General features: G+C 43.4%; 1 protein-coding gene across 1 annotated transcript in view; it reads left to right on the forward strand.

Annotated features, from left to right (window-relative positions):
- LOC124619494 (zinc finger and SCAN domain-containing protein 22-like) overlaps positions 1-21,162 on the forward strand; it is a 745,754-nt gene that overhangs the window by 424,169 nt on the left and 300,423 nt on the right. The window contains exons 2-3 of the mRNA XM_047145908.1: positions 981-1,119; positions 5,305-5,460. Coding sequence (XP_047001864.1) covers positions 981-1,119; positions 5,305-5,460 — 295 coding nt within the window. The remainder of the gene's footprint in view (positions 1-980; positions 1,120-5,304; positions 5,461-21,162) is intronic.

The following is a 21,162-nucleotide window of genomic DNA, read 5'->3' on the forward strand; positions in this document are numbered from 1 at the left end:
ATGATCACTGCAAGTATTTCCTTTCATAGTGTTCGCTCAGAAAGTGAACGATATGGTCCTGCTTTCACTAGCAGAGGTGATTTCTGTTGGTTTGAAACCGACAGTCATCGAAAAGGCTTGTCATCCTTTTACGACCACTGTTCTTGCGCCGAGTTAAATGGCTGCAAACGGTACATGATTCATTGTAGATACGTTGGAGAGATCACATTCATCAGATCGGGCAACTTCGTTCTCCGAATGGTGGTGGGCCCGTCGAAAAACGACAACTACTTACCACCATATTCTGACATCTCCGTGTCTATCTTTCTGCATCGACACCATATGTCCGATTATCAAATATACACCAAATAAATGTCTTGACTTACGTCAGCGTAGGAGTGTTACATGGCCCCCTGGTAACAGTTCTACACCACACTGTTCTTTTATGTTATTTATCCACTGACTGGTTTAGCTACCATCCTGTCCTTTCTTCTTGTCAGAGTTTCTCAAATGTTCATTTCTTCGCCAGTTCTGCGAAGAACATTCTGACTCCTTATCTTATGACTAACTTCCAACAGCCTTCTGTAGTAGTACATCTCAGGCGCTTCGATTCTATGCTTTCTGGTATTTCCATGCTATATACAGCGCCCTCAAACGACCAGTCTTCTCCTTTATGCGGGTTAACTTAGTTCTCGTGTAGTAATGAGGGCGCTCTTGTCAGCACCGTAATTGATCTGGTAAGTCACATAACGGAGATGTCTTCAGATATTGTGCACGTGAAAGAGCTAGATGTGGTGCATGAAAACGTTTGGTCCAGGTCAGTCCGGGATGCCCAACGAACAACCATGGTCTGTTTCATCTGATATGATTTGCGAAAGTGCAGTGCGTACCTACTGCAAAGAACTCTTTTGTACTTCACGTATCACAAGAATGTTTTTAAATGAAAGTGTTCTCCATGAGAACTGCTGTCGGCTAAGCGTTCCTTCGTCTCTTTGTTGCAGATCCGACACCGGTTTGGCTGTTACGACGAGATCACAGAAGTGGACAGGCGGCGTGTCCGCCACTGCAACTGGGTACGTTTCCTACGCGCCGTCCACGAGTACACGGAAGACGTCAACCTCATCGGCACCAAGATCAAAGGTAGGTCCAGCATAGCGCTAACGCGTGGCGCCATCATCGCAAACCTTTGACAACTTTATCGGTGCGGTAATTGTCATGCGACAACATATGGACTCCAGAACCTGGTTTCGTGTGATAATTCTAAGATGTAATCGTTGTTGAAAGTCAAAGTCATTTTACTCGTTAGATAAATGAAAACTCTCTCTAAGAAAAATGATAATGCTTCAACCCAATGAAACATTTCTCGGCGTCAAATAATGCGGTTGACATCATCTTGTGTAGAGAAATGGGAAGGGTAAATAAAAAGCGAGACAGCTAATCTTTTACAAGTAAGCTGTTTGAAACAACTCTAGGAGGTGCGAGAAAAAAGTAACGAGACTGATCTGAAAGAACAAAATGTTGCTTACGTTTTGGTCAAATTTAGTGTTGTCTCCTTCAAATTAGTTCCCTTCTGACTGCACACACTTTTTGCAGCCCTTCTGCCATTGATGGTAACATTTCTGGAACTCATTTTCTGTAATATCCTCCAAGACCCTCGTCACAGCTTTTTGGACATCTTGTGTTGTTTGAAAAGGGTGTCCCTTGACCGCCGTTATGACTCTTGGAAAAAGAAAAAAGTCGCACGGAACGATATCTGGTGAATAAGGTGGCTGTGGTGGTACTGAAATTTGTTTTGAGGTTAAAAATTGCTGTAGTGACAGAGCAGTAATGGGATGGCGCATTATCGTGATGCAGAAGCCAATTATCAGCAATGTTGGCACGGACACGAAGAACTCTTTTAGGAAGTCTTTCTAAAATTTCTTTGTAGTAATAATAGTTAACTGTTTGTCCAGGAGGCACCCACTCTTTATGAACAATTCCCTTGGAATCAAAGAAGTCCGTGAGGTTGATGGTCGTCCACTGCTGTCTTCATCTTCAACATTCGTTCTGCCTTCACTAAACATTTTATGCCAACTGAAAACTTGAGCTCTTGACATAACCTCCTCTCCAAAAGCCTTCTGAAGCTTACCGTAAGTTTCGTCGCTTTTTCACCCGATTTAATGCAAAAAGAAATGGCATACCGTTGCGCAATATTATGCGGTTCCATTTCCGTGACGAGAGAGACAAACACGTGTTAACTCATTACAGCACAACTCACGACTGAGCAGTTGCATTGATGTGCCGCTTGGACTAGAAGCAGCTTATACACCAAGATCAAAGATATTGTGCCAACACAAGCGTGCAGGGTTGCCACATCTTGCAAAGAAAATCAGTCTCATTACTTTATTGTCGCACCTCGTATACTACACTGCCTGACAAAATGGGAGCACCCAGAGAGACGTCGAATGTCAATGTAACTTTTTACACGTGAAGGATGTAAACGATTAGAGTTCCGATTCTCTGTGACAGGTAGAAAGTCTACCCGAGTGTATTAGTGCTGTTACCAGGTCAGGTGGGATATACAAGGGCTGCGAACAGCACCAGATATTGATTGAGTACTGTGAAAGACACGGAGATGTCGCATACTGGTGTGAGACAGCGTTATCGAAACCTGACAGAGTTTGAAAGCGAACTCACTGTGGGACTCCATTTGGCCGCTGCTCGAATCCTGCTACATTCAGCTTTGAGGGGTATGCTAACGAGACAGTGGTCCGATGTTGTACTGCTTGAGAGCGTGAAGGCAGACGTACTCGTCGTCAATGGTCCACTCGACCACGCCTCGACTGCAAGGGAGGCTTGACGTATTGTGCACTATGCACATGGTAGCCCCATAACACCTGCGGCTGCCATCCGAAAACAAGTAACGGAGACTATTCAACTTTTTTTGTGTCATCCCGCACCATTATTGGAGACTAACAGCAGACGGACTGGGCAATTACAGTGCGATGCACGGGCTGCTTTTAACACCAAAACACACAATTCTGCACAAGTACAGCGAAAAACTAGTCCAGAGTTGCAAATTTTACTTTTTGTTTATTCACTCGATGACTAGTTTCTGGCCGAGACCCAGTTTGAAATCATCATAACATTGTCAAAAATTGTATTTCAGAATATGTGAAAACGTGTCAAAAATGTGCAGTGAACATCTACAGAGCGTACAGATTACGCTGTCACTGTTAGATGCACGTTTTTGACATGGTTTTCACATCTTCGACTATGTTGCTATGATCTGAAAATCGGTCTCTGCCAGAAACTAACCCTTCACTGAAAATTTGCAGCTTTGTACTTGTTTTTCGTTGTGCTGCTTCACAGAAGTCCCTGACCCACAAATATTCCAGAATACTGGAAGTTGGTACCAACTTCTGCGTTTAGAGTGATGCCGTGACAGGGATGCATGGACTGTTGGTGAACGGCGACACAACGTGTACAAACTTCTACGTTTGGAGTGATGCCGTGACAGGGATGCATGGACTGTTGGTGAACGGCGTCACAACGTGGTCAGCGGTGACTGGCAGCTCTGCGCTACCTGAATAACCACGGCCGATATGACGGCGACTTGGAGAGGTGTCCCAATGTTACAATGTTTTGGAGAGGCTCAGAGGTGTTACTCCAAGCGTGCGTTGGCAGACATCGGGTATGACTTCAGGTTAAGGCTATAGTGAGTGAGGGAACTACGACGGGACAACGCAAAGTCAGAGATGTCCTGCGTCCTGATGCGTTACCTCTCAAGCAATAGGATCGTGGTTCCGTTTTTCAACAGTACAATGCTAGTTGTCTCCCTCTAGAACGTGTCTGTATGTTCTGCGTCATGTTGAGACACTCCTGAGATCTGCAAGATCCCCAGATCTGCCCCCGACAGATGCGTCGGACCAGGAGAGGATACGAAGGCTTTAAGAGACCCAACCGAATCAGTGGATGCGCCGAGACCACTATGGGTGCAACAGCATGTTGATAATTGGGCTCACACTGCCAAATTCCTTAACTGAACTCGGTTTTGTAATCACTGAAATAGGAACAAATAACCGTGGAGTTTTTCATCTTTTCCTTCTCCATACCTCCCCCCTCCCCTCTCCCCCGCCTCCGGTCCCGCACTGTGCTTCACTTTTTTGTTGGACAGTGCAAAAAGTACAAATACAAATTGTAAACCGTAAAAGTTTCAGTTTAGTGAAATGTTTAAATACGCTGAATAGCCGTTACGTTTTTACCGTAACTCCTATTGATATCAGCTGAGACTACAAGTGTACTGCAACCAGCCTACGCGTTTCAGAGTTTTAACACTTCATTATGAGGTGGATTTATGCGATTTAATGTGACATCATTGTGTCATAAATGCGATTTTGGCGTAACCTGTGCCTGTAACTAGTAGCAGAAGACATAAACAAAATACTCTTTTAGTACAAGGCTCAACATTTTGTAGATGTCTTTTGTTGCAACCGTCAAAGAAAAAATAAGTGTGAAAATACATTCATTGGTTACAGCCGCCTTTTCTTCTGTCGTTTTCGCATCACATACATTTTGCTAACACTCAAGTAAGCAATTATTGTGCATCAGTTCATTGTTTACAAAGAGTCTGTGTTGTAAACGTGACATAAAAAGGAACCTGTAACCACTGGAGTAATTTTTCCATTTACATTTTTATTCGTATATGCACTCAAAGACGTCCACAAGTTCGCTTCAGTAGCTGCGAGGTCACTGTGGCAGATTACCAGTCGAAGGGACCCGGGTTCGATATCTGGCCGGGTCGAAGATTTTCTCCACTAGGTAACTGGGTGTTTTGTTATCCTTACTTCCTTGTCGTCTCCATTACACAATCGTATAGTCTTTCCATTACTGAGATGGCTTGAATGGCCATAAACCGAAGGCCAATGAATTCCTATTAAAGAAATAGATCCCCGCAATACTTTGAGCCATATACGAACAGAGTGTTTCGTCTTCGTCTTCTGGTCCTAAACAGTACCAAGGTTGCGTCAAACCCGTACGCACATCACATACGTGTTTTCTGATTCCAAAATTATATGTTGTCTGAAGTTATGTTCATCGTACGAAAAATTCGGCTAAATAGCCAAATATCTTGCAAAGCTTGACAAAATTACTCGAATAGGATAAAGAAAATGAGAATCTGAGAGGATCATGCATAAAAAAATAAAAATAAAAACTGTGTCGGGGTTCTTTTTACCGGACTTGTCAAGTTACCTTAGGCTGACACTTTGATGGGAAACACGTGTGATATAAATGCGAAGTACTGGCTGCAGAAAAGCGGAGTATGGCTGTGGGTTTCGTCCACAGGGGAGCCCATGTACGAGGTGGTGAAGACGATCCCCGCTAACTCGGAGCTGGTGGTCTACTTCCTGCCCGAACGGCCCGAGGAAGTATTCTTCATGCCCGCCGTGCACTACCTGCGTACCTCCATCTACCGCCGCACCATGGACACCATCCTCGAAGGTGAGTACCAACACGATATCTACAAACTATCCTGACTGCTTGCGGATACAAGCTAAAAAGTTTTAGTTTTAAACAATACAGTTTCTGTTTGTTGCATGTTTGCAAATGATCCAAAGTTGATAAGTCCACCACAGGTCAGACGAAGGGAACGCTAAATCTTGCCCTATCAGTACCTACTTTTACTTGATTTAGAAAAAATCTGTCGTTTGCTGTGTTGTTCACTCAGATCGTTCGTGAGTTCATTAAAATTGTATATAACGATTATTCTCTTCTTTTCCATTTGGCCTCCCCATTTCTCTACAGGGTTCGCATTCAAATATGTCCTTTTTGTCAGTGATAGTGGCATTTCGTGGACGGATACCGTTCCTCAAGCCATCACATTCTCCGAGAATAAATCTGTGTACCCTATCTGCCTGCATTTAGTGTAGATGTCATGGTCAACTGTGATAACATTTTCGAAGTTTTTATTGGTTTGGTCCATAGGATCGTAGCATTTCTCTCTAAGTTAAAAATACAACTAATAAACACAACAGACACTTTAGTCATCAGTAACATATTCTCCTTCACTATTTACGACATTCTACCAACGCTGTGGTAACTTTTAGACTCCATGACTCTAGAAATCAGGTGGCTTTGAGGTGAAGAGGTCGTCGAGTCATGTTCCGAGCGCATTTTTACCCGTAAAGGAATTTCCTTGAAGGCTGTTCGACAGACAGCGGAAAAGATGAAGACCTGAGGGCGCAAGATCAGATGAATAAGGTGGGCGCGGAATTACTTCCCAACCGAACTCCTGCATAGTGTTTCTTGTCAGTCTAGCAGAATGCGGGCAGGGGTTATCTTGGTGCAGCATCACTGCACGCAGTCTTCCTGCTCCTTGTTCTCGGAATGCGTCTGCAAGACTGCCGGTTGCTGGCCATAAATGTCAGCAGTGATTGTTACACCTCGGGTAAGCAAACACTGTACCGACGCTGTTCCACCAGGTATACAACAATATCTTTCGTACATACTTGTTTTGTAAATAAAACTGCCTTTTCCTGCTGCTAGTTACTTTCTTTATCCCATACGCGTTTCGTCCTTCTCCTATTCTAAGGTATCATCAGTGGGATCGATAACGATACGGCTTTGTTAGTTTTAGATTATTAAGCAGTTCACTTCGCGATTTTTTTGTAAAAAAAGTAATTACTTACGATTTGCTGATCTGCGTTTCCTCACATCTGGTCCGGAGGTCGCAATACCACTTTTATCACTGCGTTATAATCACATCTTTGTGTTCTCGCCTCCCACACATTGTTCACCATATTTCTCACTCTTTTTTTGCGGTGGACTATTTTTCTTTTGTCGCCCGATACAAATATTTCGTCCTACACTGTTTTTCACAAGGTAAATATTGCGACTCCATTACGTGTTTCATCTTCTTTGGTATGTTTATCTATTTGTTACCCACCTAACGAAGTATATGTTCGAGACTAACTTCTATTTTTGATGTTTATACCGTGTGTGTGTATGAGTGAAAGGGAGAGGAGGATAGAGCCGACGAGTGCTTTATTTTTTTTATTTTTTTATTTTTTTTATTTTTTTTATTTATTTTTTTTTTTTTTTGTACTGGCTGTTAGCGAGTTGTTGAAGACTTTGGTGACAGCTGATTTGACTTTTCGTTTCAGTATTCTGTGGAGGGGTTCATGGATGAGTGAGTGTAAAGATGTTGTGTTCTATTATTATTATGTTGGACATTATTAATATATAATACTTTTTGCGAACGTTATTCTATTATTTTATCTATTAGTGTAAATAACGAATTGCTTGGCATGTGTACTTGGTCATTCAACAGGAATTTCCCCTCTGCTTTGGTTTTCTGTATGTGGTAATTTTCTTGCGTGGTTAGGAGGTGTTTTTTATTGTTGGTTTGTGGTGATTTTCTCGTAGGTGTTCTGCAAATATGGATGGACGAAAGTCTTTGTACGGGGAGATGCTACTTTGTGTGGGCTTCGTCATTCCTTTCTTTACCTCAAGTCGATATAAAGGCGGCACAATTTCTCGTCACTAGTAATGACACAGGATAGAAGTGTTTGGTGTTGTTCACGAACCACTTGATGACGAGCAAGGAGATAGGCAGCTAAAGCACCCGCTTATTTGTGTGATTTTGGCTTTGAGCGTGCGGTACCCGTACACCGATTTTTGAACCCTACCCATTGCAGATAAATGTCCCACGATTGTGGTATGATCAGAGTTCATCACATTTACCACTTCTCGAGTATACTGCTGTCAATCATTGTGGATTAATGCGTTCAAAAGAACTTTATCATCCCTGAAGGTCGTTCTGAACGTGGAGATTCACTTAACTCAAAACTATCCTATTGAAAATGAAGGATACCATTTCCTTGCCCTGCTCTGTACAATGGCATTATCCCCGTACACGCTCAAATGTTTCTGGCTGCCTACGCCGCTGTGACCCATCTGCTGAACTCAAACAGAAAAGCATTCGGAAATGTTCCGGTTCCTCCACTTCGCACTCAAATTTCTAGCGTCCACAGCTCCATTCACTGCCTTCATATGACAAAACGGCAACAGTGAACTACAATTAGAAAACGACAATCGATAAATAAAACCATATCAACCAGAATATCAACATGTAGAACAAAACCGCTACGACCCCATGCACCAAACTAATATTTATCATGTCTGAGACAAGACGTGGGTACCATCCCAGTATTCACGTAGTGAAAAACCGCCTGAAAGCCACATCAACGCTGGCCGGCTCTCTAACCATCGTCCCGCGGGACGGTGTCGATCCCGGGCTGGCTCCCCATTCCCGTATTCCAACCGTGAGCGCGTTTGCGGTCTTGACTATTCCGCCGGGTTAATGGTTATCAGCCAATGCTCGAACAAATCTTGTTTATAGGCTGTCCTGTTTCGACTATCTCGGTCAAGAAGTACTGTGGGCTATTGAAAATAAGTAAGAGGTCAAATCAGTAAAAGATATTTGTTTGAACATTGACTAATAACCTATATAGTAAAAAATGTGTCTTTACAACACCAATGCGCTGGGATGAAGCGTATACCATGTGAACGTGCATTTTTTTTCTTTCTTTTATATAGATCATCAGTCTTATGATTGGTATGATAGAGCCCGCCACGACTTCTTCTCCTGCACCTAACTCTTCTAATCACTCTTATATCCGTTATTACTCATAAACTGTTTGTCGGTATATTCCAGTCTCTGTCTCCTCGCACAATTTTACCCTCCATGGCTCCGTCTAGCACCACTGCAACTATGCTCTTATGTCTTTAACAAGTCCTGTAGTCCTGCTCTTAGTCAGCATTCCTCGTATATACCTCTCTTGTCTCTTCTGGTTCACACATAATCCATGTTTCACTTCTACATAAAGTTGTTCTCCAGACGTACATTCTTTGCCTGTGTCAGTCTGCTTCTGAAATACTCCTTGCTTTGTCCGTTATACTTTATTTTGCTTCCAAGGTAGCATACTTGCTTCACTTCGTTTACCGTGTTTCCCCTAAATAAATTTCCCATCAACCGAATGGTTAGCTTGAATACCACAGTGGTTTACTAGTCACGATCCCTTTGGATTGTGCTCTTGCCTTCCTCCTAACTTTGAACTACCTTACCCAGACAGATATAGAGTTATAGTTTAACGTCGACTTTGATCCACGAACAATTTAAAATTTTTTTACACCAATAGGTAAAAGAGATGACTCCTGGAAGTGGTCAGGAGATGAAATCCCATACGTTTGTATTCATCGTATGGCACTTAACCATTGGGCCACGTTCGACAGAAAAAAATAGATATGGCGTCATTCGGAAGCAGTAGGAGAGGCATATGGTCAACACACCGGTCTCCCGGCAGTTCTCGGCTTTCTAGATCTATAGTCCGATTAAATTTACTAGATAGTTCACATCTGTCATTTGCCGCCACCGTACTGCTACAGCGGCTGCCGTCTATTGCTCCGGTATGGGCGACACACAAACACTGCGGGTCTCTTGGTAAATGCTGTTAGTGCGTCATGTTGGGAGTGGTCGCCGCGAGGTATGCTGAAAATGCGGAATGCTCTGTCGACAGCCGACTTTCAGTGACCGATGACTTAACCTAACCACAACCCCGTGATGTGCAATGGATCCGAGAAAATGGCGGTCAACATTCTGCGGCAGAACTCAGATCACGATCGCTTTGTTCACGGCGGTTAAAGCTAACCTCTACGCGCAGACTTAAGCCAGAAAGAATTCCGTTTCTCGCTATCGCTGATTACCTGGAAGTATCCTCACACTGGCCACACGAGCTGCCGCGTTACCAACCGATGGGCGGTCATCGTTGCACTTCGTTGCCGACGATAGGCGACACAGGCAGATTCCAAACGAAAAAGGAGTAGTAGGATGAAAATACGGTAATGAAGATGACGATTCATAGTACTCTAAATAAAAAATACATATAAACCAATTACCTGAATAAAATCACGATCATACTCTTTCCATTAGGTTTAAAAACGAAAAAATAGCAATATTTGACGTGATTGCAACTTACGACCTAGCACGCGTTAGGTTTATAAGCCAACCATTGTGCTATGCACAACATTGGGTTAAGCACTGACATTTACGACTATGAGACCCAGTGGTAACGATGAATTGCAGCCTACAAGAATTGGGCCTGACGCAATGTCGTGCGAAACTTATCTAATGTAAGCTGATCTCTGTGGTTACGATAACTGTATATGTAACTCTGAATCACGTCTTTTGGGCAAATATCCAATAGTGTTTGGTCAGTGCTGCGTATGAAACGTGTGTAATATATTAGCATCCTCACGAGTGCGTATTGTTTATGTGGCTATCATGTGTTACGAAATACGAAATAAAAGTGCCAGACCCATCATTCGGGATCCAAACATACCAAGAAACAAAGTCTAACAAGAACCAGGAAGTGAGCCGTCCGCGGTGGCCGAGCGGTTCTAAACGCTTCAGTCTGGAACCGCGCGACCGCTATGCTCGCAGGTTCGAATCCTGCCTCGGGCATGGATGTGTGTAATGTCCTTTGGTTAGTTAGATTTAAGTCGTTCTAAGTTCTAGGGGACTGATGACCACAGATGTTAAGTCCCATAGTGTTCAGAGCCATTTGAACCATTTGAACCTGGAAGTGAACTGAGTAACTTTTGTGGCAGTTTGGCAACGATGAAGGTCGACCGTGTGGCTGACACCCAAACCTCCAAACGTCGGACACTCACACCAAACGTTGTATGTCGACAGAGTATCAAGCTCCGATTTAGTTCGTAGTAGGAGCTGTCGTCCAGCAGTACGAGCGTAATCGTTAAACAAAAGTAACTACAGAGCGAAGCAAAAGCAAAACTGTGAGTAACTGAAACTATAGCATCGGTGGGAAAGTTTGCAGAGCGCTAGATCATCGTACACAGGTTTCTGACGTTCAAATCCCAATGGCGTCAATTTTTTTTACTGTATTATGTGCTAAAGTGTTACACGCACTATTAATAATTCGGCACGAATCATGAAGTTGTTTCTTTATTCTACTGTTCCGATTGTTCACGTTTATTCTGTGAAACTACAAATGGACTAGCTGCTTCATCATGAGTGGTGTCTGTTCTCTCGGTCATGTCCGACAGAACAACACGCCCTTCTGTATAGCCGTGCTACGTATGTTTGCTACTTTCAACTAACGAAGTGAAAGCAGACTGGCAAAAGAACATTACTACAAACTCCGAAAAGTACTTTTAGATGTCAGGAAAACGTTCTCCCTTGTAACAGTTTCACGCGTAAACAAATTTAAAAAAAATGGAATCAGTGGGTTTCGAAAGTAGGACTTTTGATACGACGACCCTAAGCTGTACCCACCCACCAACGCGGGATCTGCGAAACATTTCTTCACAGACGTCCGCAGCTCGTGGTCGTGCGGTAGCGTTCTCGCTTCCCGCGCCCGGGTTCCCGGGTTCGATTCCCGGCGGGGTCAGGGATTTTCTCTACCTCGTGATGACTGGGTGTTGTGTGATGTCCTTAGGTTAGTTAGGTTTAAGTAGTTCTAAGTTCTAGGGGACTGATGACCATAGATGTTAAGTCCCATAGCGCTCAGAGCCATCTTCACAGACACGCTTTTCCTCTGCTTCGTAGTTTTGGTGTTCCTTTTAAAAACCGTTTACGCATGTTCTACTAGATGACAGCACGTACCACGAACCAAATCGGTGTTTTGGTTGATACTCTATCGACGTACAACGCTTGGTACCGATCTGAGTGTCTGACATCTGGAGGTTTGGGTTTGAGCACTCTGACTGGTGCAAACCAGCCCCAACACGTGAAGTGCCAACTGTCAAGTAATTTTAAGCGGATAGTAGGAGCAGCTGCTTCTCATTCGAGCAGAACATCACGCGGCCGACTAGAATTCGTTCCACCCATCCCACCGAGGAAAAGTACCTGCCAGTAGGCGCTGACTACTCCTGCTAGGGAGGCGGACCTGTTATGACCGCAGGTTAGCATAATTCCTTTATTTCGTGTCAGTGATGCTAAGAGTAACGAAAGTGTCGCTCAAGCAGCAACACTGTAGACAGACTGGAGAATTCCTGAGAGAGAGACACGGCAATGAGCAGACGGCGGAGCAGCGTCTGGAGCAGGCGGGTAATGGCGGGTGTGGCGCCCGCTGCCTTCCCATCCGGCGGCGCGGCGGGCTGTGAGAAAGGCGAGCGGAGGCCGGGCGCCCGCGACGCTAATGACGCGGACGTTAAGCGCCGCCTCCGCGACGAGGCGCCCGGGGAGTGGCCGCGCTGACGAGCCGCGCTGACGAGCCGGCCCGTCTGCGCTCGTCGCCCGCCAGCGCATAAAACTCGTCCGCGGTCCGCCTTTACGGCCACTTACATTTAATACTGCCGCGAAAGCGTCCGTATTGTTTTACGATTATGGCGGGCCCCGATGTTTTACTGGTGCGTAATTGTATTTTAATACGGCCATGAATATCGGTAGGCGAGCAGCACCGGGGCGAACCGGCCCGCGACCGAGCGACGCGCCAGCCTCGTGGACTTTGTAGTATCAGTAATGAAGCCGTTGTCCTCTCGTCCGCATATTTATCTGCGTCGCTGCCGTGCGACGCTCCCCTCCGTGTCCGTACGGAGGGAGGTGGCGCAGTGGTTGAAACCGGCGAATTCGTATTCGGCAGGATACGGGTTCAAATGCCTCTTCAGTCAGCTAGATTTTAGGACGTTACACAGGCAAAACTGGAAGAAATTTTCTCACCCTTTATAAAACAGCATAAATACGCTAGTAACAAAACAACATTGCGTTTTCACTTACCCACTAAACACAGTAACATCAGAAACATCCATAAAAATCTGAAAATATTGATCACAGATAACAAGGGAAATTTTCTGAACACATTGGAGGAGCTAGTAATTTACACTGCAAAGAGGAAGGAATCAACTGAACTCCATAATGGACAAAGTAAAGAAATTTTACACTGAATATTTACATTCCTCATTTTACCATCCAGGTTAGCCGAGGGCGCTAATACGCTGCATTCTGGACTCGGGTAGGCGCGCCGGCCCCGGATCGAATTCGCCCGGCGGATTAACGACGAAGGCTCGTGTGCCGGCCAGCCTGGATATGGTTTTTAGGCGGTTTTCCACATCCCACTAGGTGAATACCGGGCTAGTCCCCATGTTCCGCCTCAGTTACACGACTCGTAGACATTTGAAAACGTCCGCACTATCTCATGGCTTACACTAGACAAAGACAGCTGCGGTACACAAATTCCATCCCAGGGGGTGCAGGGTGGCGACAGGAAGGACATCCAGCCACCCTCTGACACTAACATTCCCAAATTCATAGTAACAAGACCGACCCCACATGGGACAAAGGTCCTCAAAAATGATGATGATTTACATTCCCCATTTTAACAAAACAGTATGATATGTGTAACGTATTTTTCTCGCTTTTGAACCATATGTTAACACTGGAAGGGGTTTGTTTTCAATTCTACTATATAAAACTTAACAGAATCCTTCTGAGATAGAGATAACGTATAGTCCTCCTGTTATGTACAATATCTGGGTATCAACATACCTCCGTGTAATGCGAAATTGCCCAGTAGATGTCACAGGAGGCAGATTCACCAGTATGAAAGGAGGCGGCAAGTATTCCGTTATCAAGCGATGCTGTATCAGCTGACTGGGTCACTCAGAAGAGCTCACTGACCTCGAGCTTGGAGTTGTCATAGGATGTCACATAAATAATTAGGGATGGTTCAACCTTTCAAAATTTGTGCAAGTCGACCCTTCAAAATCGGTATATGTGAAGCGGAAACGTGGAGGAATAGCCACAACTAAACCGAGGCTGGCAGACCTCAAATACTAACGAACACGAAACGTCAGTTACCAGTGGAGGGTTGTTGTAAAACAAAGTCGCAAGAAATCAGAAGAAGAAATCAGTCATCAGATCCAGACTACTATGAGAAAGGAGTCCCGCTAGCTTAGAGACTGTGTGTCGGTAGTTTAAAAGAAGGGGGTACAGTGCTCGAGCACCCACACATCTCTGTAGACAGTGCTAAACGCCGCTCAACGTGGTGCAAAAAGCGTCACCACTGGACATTGGATGACTGGAAATAAGTGTTTTTGAGTGATGAATCACGCTGTATCTTGTCGCAGTCCAATGCAATTATCTTAGTTTGGTGAATGTCTGGAGAAAAATGTCTGCTAGAATGTGTAGTGCAATCAGTGAAGTACTGAGGATGTGTACGGTATGGGGGTGTCTTTAGTGGCCACTGTTGTTTGTCTGGATGATTTAGATGGAGGACACCGAACAGCGAGGTCGTCGGTCCCATCGGATTCGGGAAGGATGGGGAAGGATGTCGGAAGCGCCCTTTCAAACGAACCTTCGCGACATTTGGCTAAAACGATTTAGCGAAATCAGGGGAAACCTACATCGGGATGGCCGGACGCGGATTTGAATCTTAGTCCCCGCGATTGCGAGTCCAGTGTTTGAGCATTGTGTGATTCGCTTATTGTGCTTAACAAAACGTTGAATGTGGAAGGATATGAGCACATTGTACATCAATGTGCACAGTAGAGGAATAGTTCGGAGCGATGATTGTTTGTACCGGCATGACAACGCACTCTGTCATAAAGCAGCATTTGATAGGCAATTGTTTGTGGACAATAACATTCCTGAAATGGAGTGGCCTGAATGCAGAGTAACACATTGGGATGAGCTGTGACGCCTACTTCCCTACAGGTTCCGTCATTCAATACCACTATCGGGTTTCGGCTCTTGGGCAAGAATGGACTGCCCTTCCTCCACACACGTTCAGACGCGTTATGGAAAGTGTATCGAGTTCAAGCTGTCATAAAGGCGAAGGTTGGACACACTCCATATTCACGTCCACTTTGCTTTACAAGACTGTGTCAAAAAATTAAAAAAAAACATTTAAAATGTATTAGCAATCAAGATCGCCTTCAGCCGATAAAAACAACGTATTTTCTAATATTGTAGGATTCTTCTGACATTCGAACATCACTCGCTTTCAGTACCAGTCAAAGTTTACGAGGGTGCTTCAAAATGTAAAGTGACAAGAGTTCTGAGAGGAATGATTTATTCAGGAAATCAGAGAGACGTACAACGCTCCTAAAGGTGTGACGCATTACTGTTCCACTAAGTACCCATGTTCTTTCTAAGCATTCGTTCCATCAGGATATTAATAAGCCGAAGCCGGCGTGAAAGAAATCAGTGTCCGGTTCCAGGAGGAACATGACGACAGTCCCTTGAACATCGGCATCTGTTTTCAAGTGGCAATCTGCCAGGTCCTTCTTTATAGTCCGAAGACACAGAAACCGCTTATGCGAGTTCAGGGGTGTCTGGAGGGTGCCCTAATACAGTCCATAGGAAGCGTCGGACCAAATCACCCGTGTCCGAGATCTGATTCCTGATCCCATAACCACGCATATTTTCATGACATTACACTTACGTTGTAAACTTCTACTAGTTTGTGATGAAATGCAGCTGGGGATCTTTTCTTTGAAGGCCAACACCTCTTTTTCACGCTTCGAACTTCACTCACGGGCTATGTATCCATCAAAGCTTCCACCTTAAAAACAGATTTCGAAGCTAACACCGTCTGCTGCGCTTAGGAGATTTTATCGTTTTTTCTGCTGCTCTTGAGTACAAAACTGGTGTAATTAATAATTACCACATAAAAAAATACATTTAATGCCTTAAGTGGAATGGGCGGTGATCTTGTCATTACAATCACGATGGGTTTCACAGAGTTCGTGCGTCGACAAAAATTTATCAACTAGTTCTCTAAAGAATCGAGCTCCCGTTTATAAGGCAGTTTATAACGTTTGTTTGCTTTACAGGTGACTTAATGTGCTAATTATTTGATGTGAAACACTAAGCGAAAAATGTTTGTAAATGTATTAAAATTATGTTTACAGTGTCTTGAAACCCACTAACAGGCATTCGCAATATCAAACGCTGGATCAGTATAGTGTGGGTGATTTGCACTCCGTTTTAAGCAAGAGCTGGTTTCTCACGCATCTCAGTGAGTATGACGTCATTACCTCCTGAACTATGTGTTAATTTTGGAGGTACATTCTGCGGTACATGTGGATACTGTCTTAAAAATATGCTCCAAATAGAGTTAGTAAAGACGTAATAAATTAAAACTTCATATCTCTTTCTGTAGTTTTACTGCATGGACAGTGAAAAGACATTAAGGTACAAACAATTTTCTTCTGATCATTTTACTGCTTTTGGCAAATTGACAACTGAGCCACGCTATGTTTACACATTACTTTTTATTCCAATACCTTTGTCGTATTAGCGATAAGATTCGCTAATGTCATTGCTATCCCCAGTGACAATAAGGGAGAACTGAAGGGCCTATTGAACTGAATGAACCGTCTATTAAATACAGAATATAGACTGAGAATAAACCGAAGAAAGATGAAAGTAATGAGGATTAGCATAGCAGATAAGCGACAAACGTATCAAAAGAGATGACCACACAGTAGACGAAGGCAACGAATTTTGCTACCCTGCAAGCAAAATAAAACATGACGGACGAAGCAAGGAAGAGGTAAAACGCAGATTATTACAGGCAAAGAGAGCATTCCCAGCCAATAGAAGTCTGGTAGCATCAAACATCGGCCTCAACCTGAGGAAGAAACTTGTGAGAGTATACTACGGAGATAACCATTCATTGTGTTGTAGTGAATCATGGAGTGTGCAACAACCGAAAAAGTAGGGAATGGAAGCAGTTGAGATATCGTGCTATGGAAGGGTGATGAAAATTAGGTGGAGTAATAAGATGAGCGAGGAGGTTCAGCAGAATCGATAGAAAGAGGAACATAAGGAAAATATTAACAAGAAGAAGGGACGGGATGATAGCGCATGGCTTAAAACAACAAGAAATATGTTCCAAGGTACTAAAGGGGACTGTAGAGTGTAGAACATAGAGGAAGAGAGAAATTGGAATATATCCAACAAATAATTAAAGACGTATGGTGCAAGTGCTAGTTTAAGATAAAGAGATTGGCACAGGAAAGGAATTCTTGGTGGGTTGCATCAAACGAGTCACAAGAGTGATGACACAAGAAAACATTTTACAGAATGTGGTCCCCACTGATCTTATGACGGTGCCAAATTCGTAAGTGTGATCTGACACAACAATGCATTATTAATTTTAGTTGGTGCGCTAATGTAGAATTAATGCGTTAGTCAGTTTGTGACTTTTGGGCATTGAGTTATCAGGTCACATAATATGTGTATTACACAAGAAATGCGTATATGCGTATTGACTCAAAACTAATGACTTTATTATAGCAGAAAAATCCAGTTGCTACTTGCTGAGTATACCAACATTTACAGGGGAAGATGGTAAGTTCTCTGCTTGGCACAGAGATGGTGTTGGTATCAATGAAATTTGGTTTTTGAGATTTTGGTTCATATAGTACAAAAATGTAAGCCAATAATGAACCCGATAATCGGAACAACTTTGTTTGTATTTTATATTTTTTAAGTCCTTATTTGTTTGGCTCAAACGGATAAACTTGGCAGTTTGTAACGAGTTATAAGCAATAAGCGACTGAAATCCAACATGCTCACACTTACTGGAAATGATTAATTTCAAAATGCCTCAGGCGAGACGTGGAAATACAGGTGATGATGTTTTCTCTCATAAATGTGTGTAGGAAGCAACCGAGATAAGGTCTATAAACTTTTATCAGCAAAATGTAGGTAGTAACTATTCGTTTTGGATCGTTAATTAGTGGCATGATCGTTACGTATATTTGTAAATTAATGCAAGCATCTCACTATCGATTGTTTTCAGTTCTAACTTCCAAATTCCAATGAAGACAGACGGTGAGATATCCTTTAGCATATTCAAAGACGATAATTTACTACCTGCTCGAACTCTTGCAGGACTGCTGTTTTTCCACGGACTTCTTGGCCACGAAAGGGTCCCCTCAGTGAATAGGCTGGTTCTAATAAGGCTGCAGATTTATAACTACACCAGCTGCCTGGACCTCCGAGTGGAGAATGTCACAGTAGCAGAAGGTTGTCCTTATCTCTCACATCGCTGGAGTTGTTTCAACGATCGCTGCATCGACTGCCACAGATCAGAGTGTTAATACCTGGCTCCATTCAATACACAGCCCCTGTAGGACAAGTACATATTTTGAAAACTCCAATTAGGGTTAAGCTATTAAGTAATTCATGAGTGACACACAGGTATCAGCTTCGATTCTCGCTGTATGAGGGTACACCCTGTCGTTTGGTTGGGCTCTTCCGCTGCCCGAATGAGTGGGAGGTTACTGTAGTTTGTGTTCGCGCTGCCCGAGATTACGTCTTGTTTATGTTGTGTTGAACACTTTTATTGCTTCAGAAGCACTGTCCTGTAATAGGTTTCCCTTATCTTACGGCTTAATTTGCTTGGGAAGGATGTGCCCTCTATGTTACTGTTCGTGCTTTAATTTAATGGCTTTTCAACATTGGTTTCGAAACATTTTTAGGGTTCCCCGTGTCACTAAGTCCATTACGCGGCACTCTGTACATCATTCGGCGCCATTCTGCCTAAAGTTATTACATATTGGTTGCGACACTGTTCAGCATGTTAGTATGTAGATCTATTTCGAATATAATTCACACTTCATGTTTATTTCCATGCTCCGGGAGAACGTCTTGCAAACAACTGTCACAGGAACACCTTATCTTTGCGTTCATTACGTGTTTGCTATCAGATTAACGAAGTCTGAAGAAGAGGGCAATTTGTGGTCGAAGATTTATCTTGGACATTAACTGTGAAGTGTCAATTGCTTGAAGGTTTGACATTTCGTTTTTTTTGTTTTTTTTTTTTAACGTCTGGATTTATATATTTCAGAAATATAATACTACTTTGATTAGGAGATAGCCGTAAGTGTCATTTTTCTTGTTATTGTCTCAAAGTGGATCAATAAATTTTGATGGGTAGTAGGTAGCCGGATGAAAGGAAAGTGGACGTAAGACTAAACCTTTAAAATATAACGCCAAAGCATGTGCTTGCATTGTGGTGTAGTAATGAGAATCCGAAGGATCTATGCGATATCTCATTGGAATTGCTCCCCCTGAAGCTTTTAGGAATAGGTCATCAGCATATAATCTACATCTACGTGGATGCTTTGCTAATCACACTTAAGCAAAGCTCTGCCATTCAGGGGGTGGGGGTTCGATTTGACCCGACAGACAGCCGTGTTACCCTCAGTCGATGGCGTTATTTGGATCTGCATTTGCAGACTTTGGAGTCGCTACCTCTCATTACTCCTCAGCTGACATCACGAGGCTGAATGAAACTGATTCCAATCCTCCCACCAAGAGATAATCGCTGGCAATACTGGGAATTAAACCTTGGGTACTCAGCACAGAAATCATCCACGTCCATACTCAGACGGAGAATAGTTATAGCCAAACTGATTTTAAAATATCTGACTAGAAAACAAAAAAGAATTGTTTACGTTCATCGAAGAAAATTTGGTATAAATAGTAATACTTTGCCATACAACACTAGGGCACGTGAAACATTGAGATTAATTTGGTTAGTGCCTCTCTTAGCACTGCAAAACTGACGTGTCAAGCAAAATGGACAGGTTTAACACGATGTTCAAAGGACAGGCATCTATAAAACAAAATGTTGGGAGAAGACACATATGAGTCTCTTTAAATCTTTTGTTCTTTGGGGCCCGCTGTGCAAAATATGTCTTTTAATAACATGATTATTATATATATGAGCCAGCTCATCGTGACTAATTTATAAAATAAAAACCATTTAAAGAACAGTGTAGCAGACTGATACATATAATACTCTTTTTAAATCGCTCATTCTTTTCATACTGCTGTCAGGAAGCGAGAAATAGCATTTATGGAAGAAATGAAAACCCTTACAGGTGAACATAGCGTGAAACCTTAAAGCTCTAACCAGAAAGGCCCATTAATCCATATTAATTCGACCATGAATGGCTAAGTAACTTTGAGATTTCACGATAAACGTTTCTAGATGCTCTTGCTACAATTAAGTATCCATTATACGCTCTGGTTTATCCATACTGATGCTCAGCTGCTAAGTCCGTCAAAGCGTACGGAGAGCATTTGCGTTTGGCGTATGATCATTTTTCTTTCTGAGGGGGAAATGAAGGGCAGAGAAGATGAGCACGCATGGTCCCAACGTTTGATTTTTGCTAGTTCAGTGTTATGCGTCAGCCCCAAACTTTCGTATTCCTTTTTACGGGTTCATAGCATGTAGCTCGCATCATTCTTCTCTCCAGCTGCAATAACTTGTTCGCCGGCAAAAAGAGGAGTTTAAAAAGTTTTTCCTACTATAGATATTGCCATCCTCTTCTTCAACGTCTTTTTGTTGTACTCTTAAACACAAATTTTCCTGTCTTTAACCGTTAAGTACGTTTTGTTTCATTTTAATATCAAGATTATGTAATCGGGCTCTACTGTAAAAAACCTGACAAGTGCGAGTAGGAGTCGCCTTCTGAGTGTTATGTACAACCTTATTTATGTATATACACTCCTGGAAATTGAAATAAGAACACCGTGAATTCATTGTCCCAGGAAGGGGAAACTTTATTGACACATTCCTGGGGTCAGATACATCACATGATCACACTGACAGAACCACAGGCACATAGACACAGGCAACAGAGCATGCACAATGTCGGCACTAGTACAGTGTATATCCACCTTTCGCAGCAATGCAGGCTGCTATTCTCCCATGGAGACGATCGTAGAGATGCTGGATGTAGTCCTGTGGAACGGCTTGCCATGCCATTTCCACCTGGCGCCTCAGTTGGACCAGCGTTCGTGCTGGACGTGCAGACCGCGTGAGACGACGCTTCATCCAGTCCCAAACATGCTCAATGGGGGACAGATCCGGAGATCTTGCTGGCCAGGGTAGTTGACTTACACCTTCTAGAGCACGTTGGGTGGCACGGGATACATGCGGACGTGCATTGTCCTGTTGGAACAGCAAGTTCCCTTGCCGGTCTAGAATGGTAGAACGATGGGTTCGATGACGGTTTGGATGTACCGTGCACTATTCAGTGTCCCCTCGACGATCACCAGTGGTGTACGGCCAGTGTAGGAGATCGCTCCCCACACCATGATGCCGGGTGTTGGCCCTGTGTGCCTCGGTCGTATGCAGTCCTGATTGTGGCGCTCACTTGCAC

Source organism: Schistocerca americana, chromosome 6 (genome assembly GCF_021461395.2).
Source record: "Schistocerca americana isolate TAMUIC-IGC-003095 chromosome 6, iqSchAmer2.1, whole genome shotgun sequence".
Taxonomy (NCBI): Eukaryota; Metazoa; Arthropoda; class Insecta; order Orthoptera; family Acrididae; genus Schistocerca; species Schistocerca americana.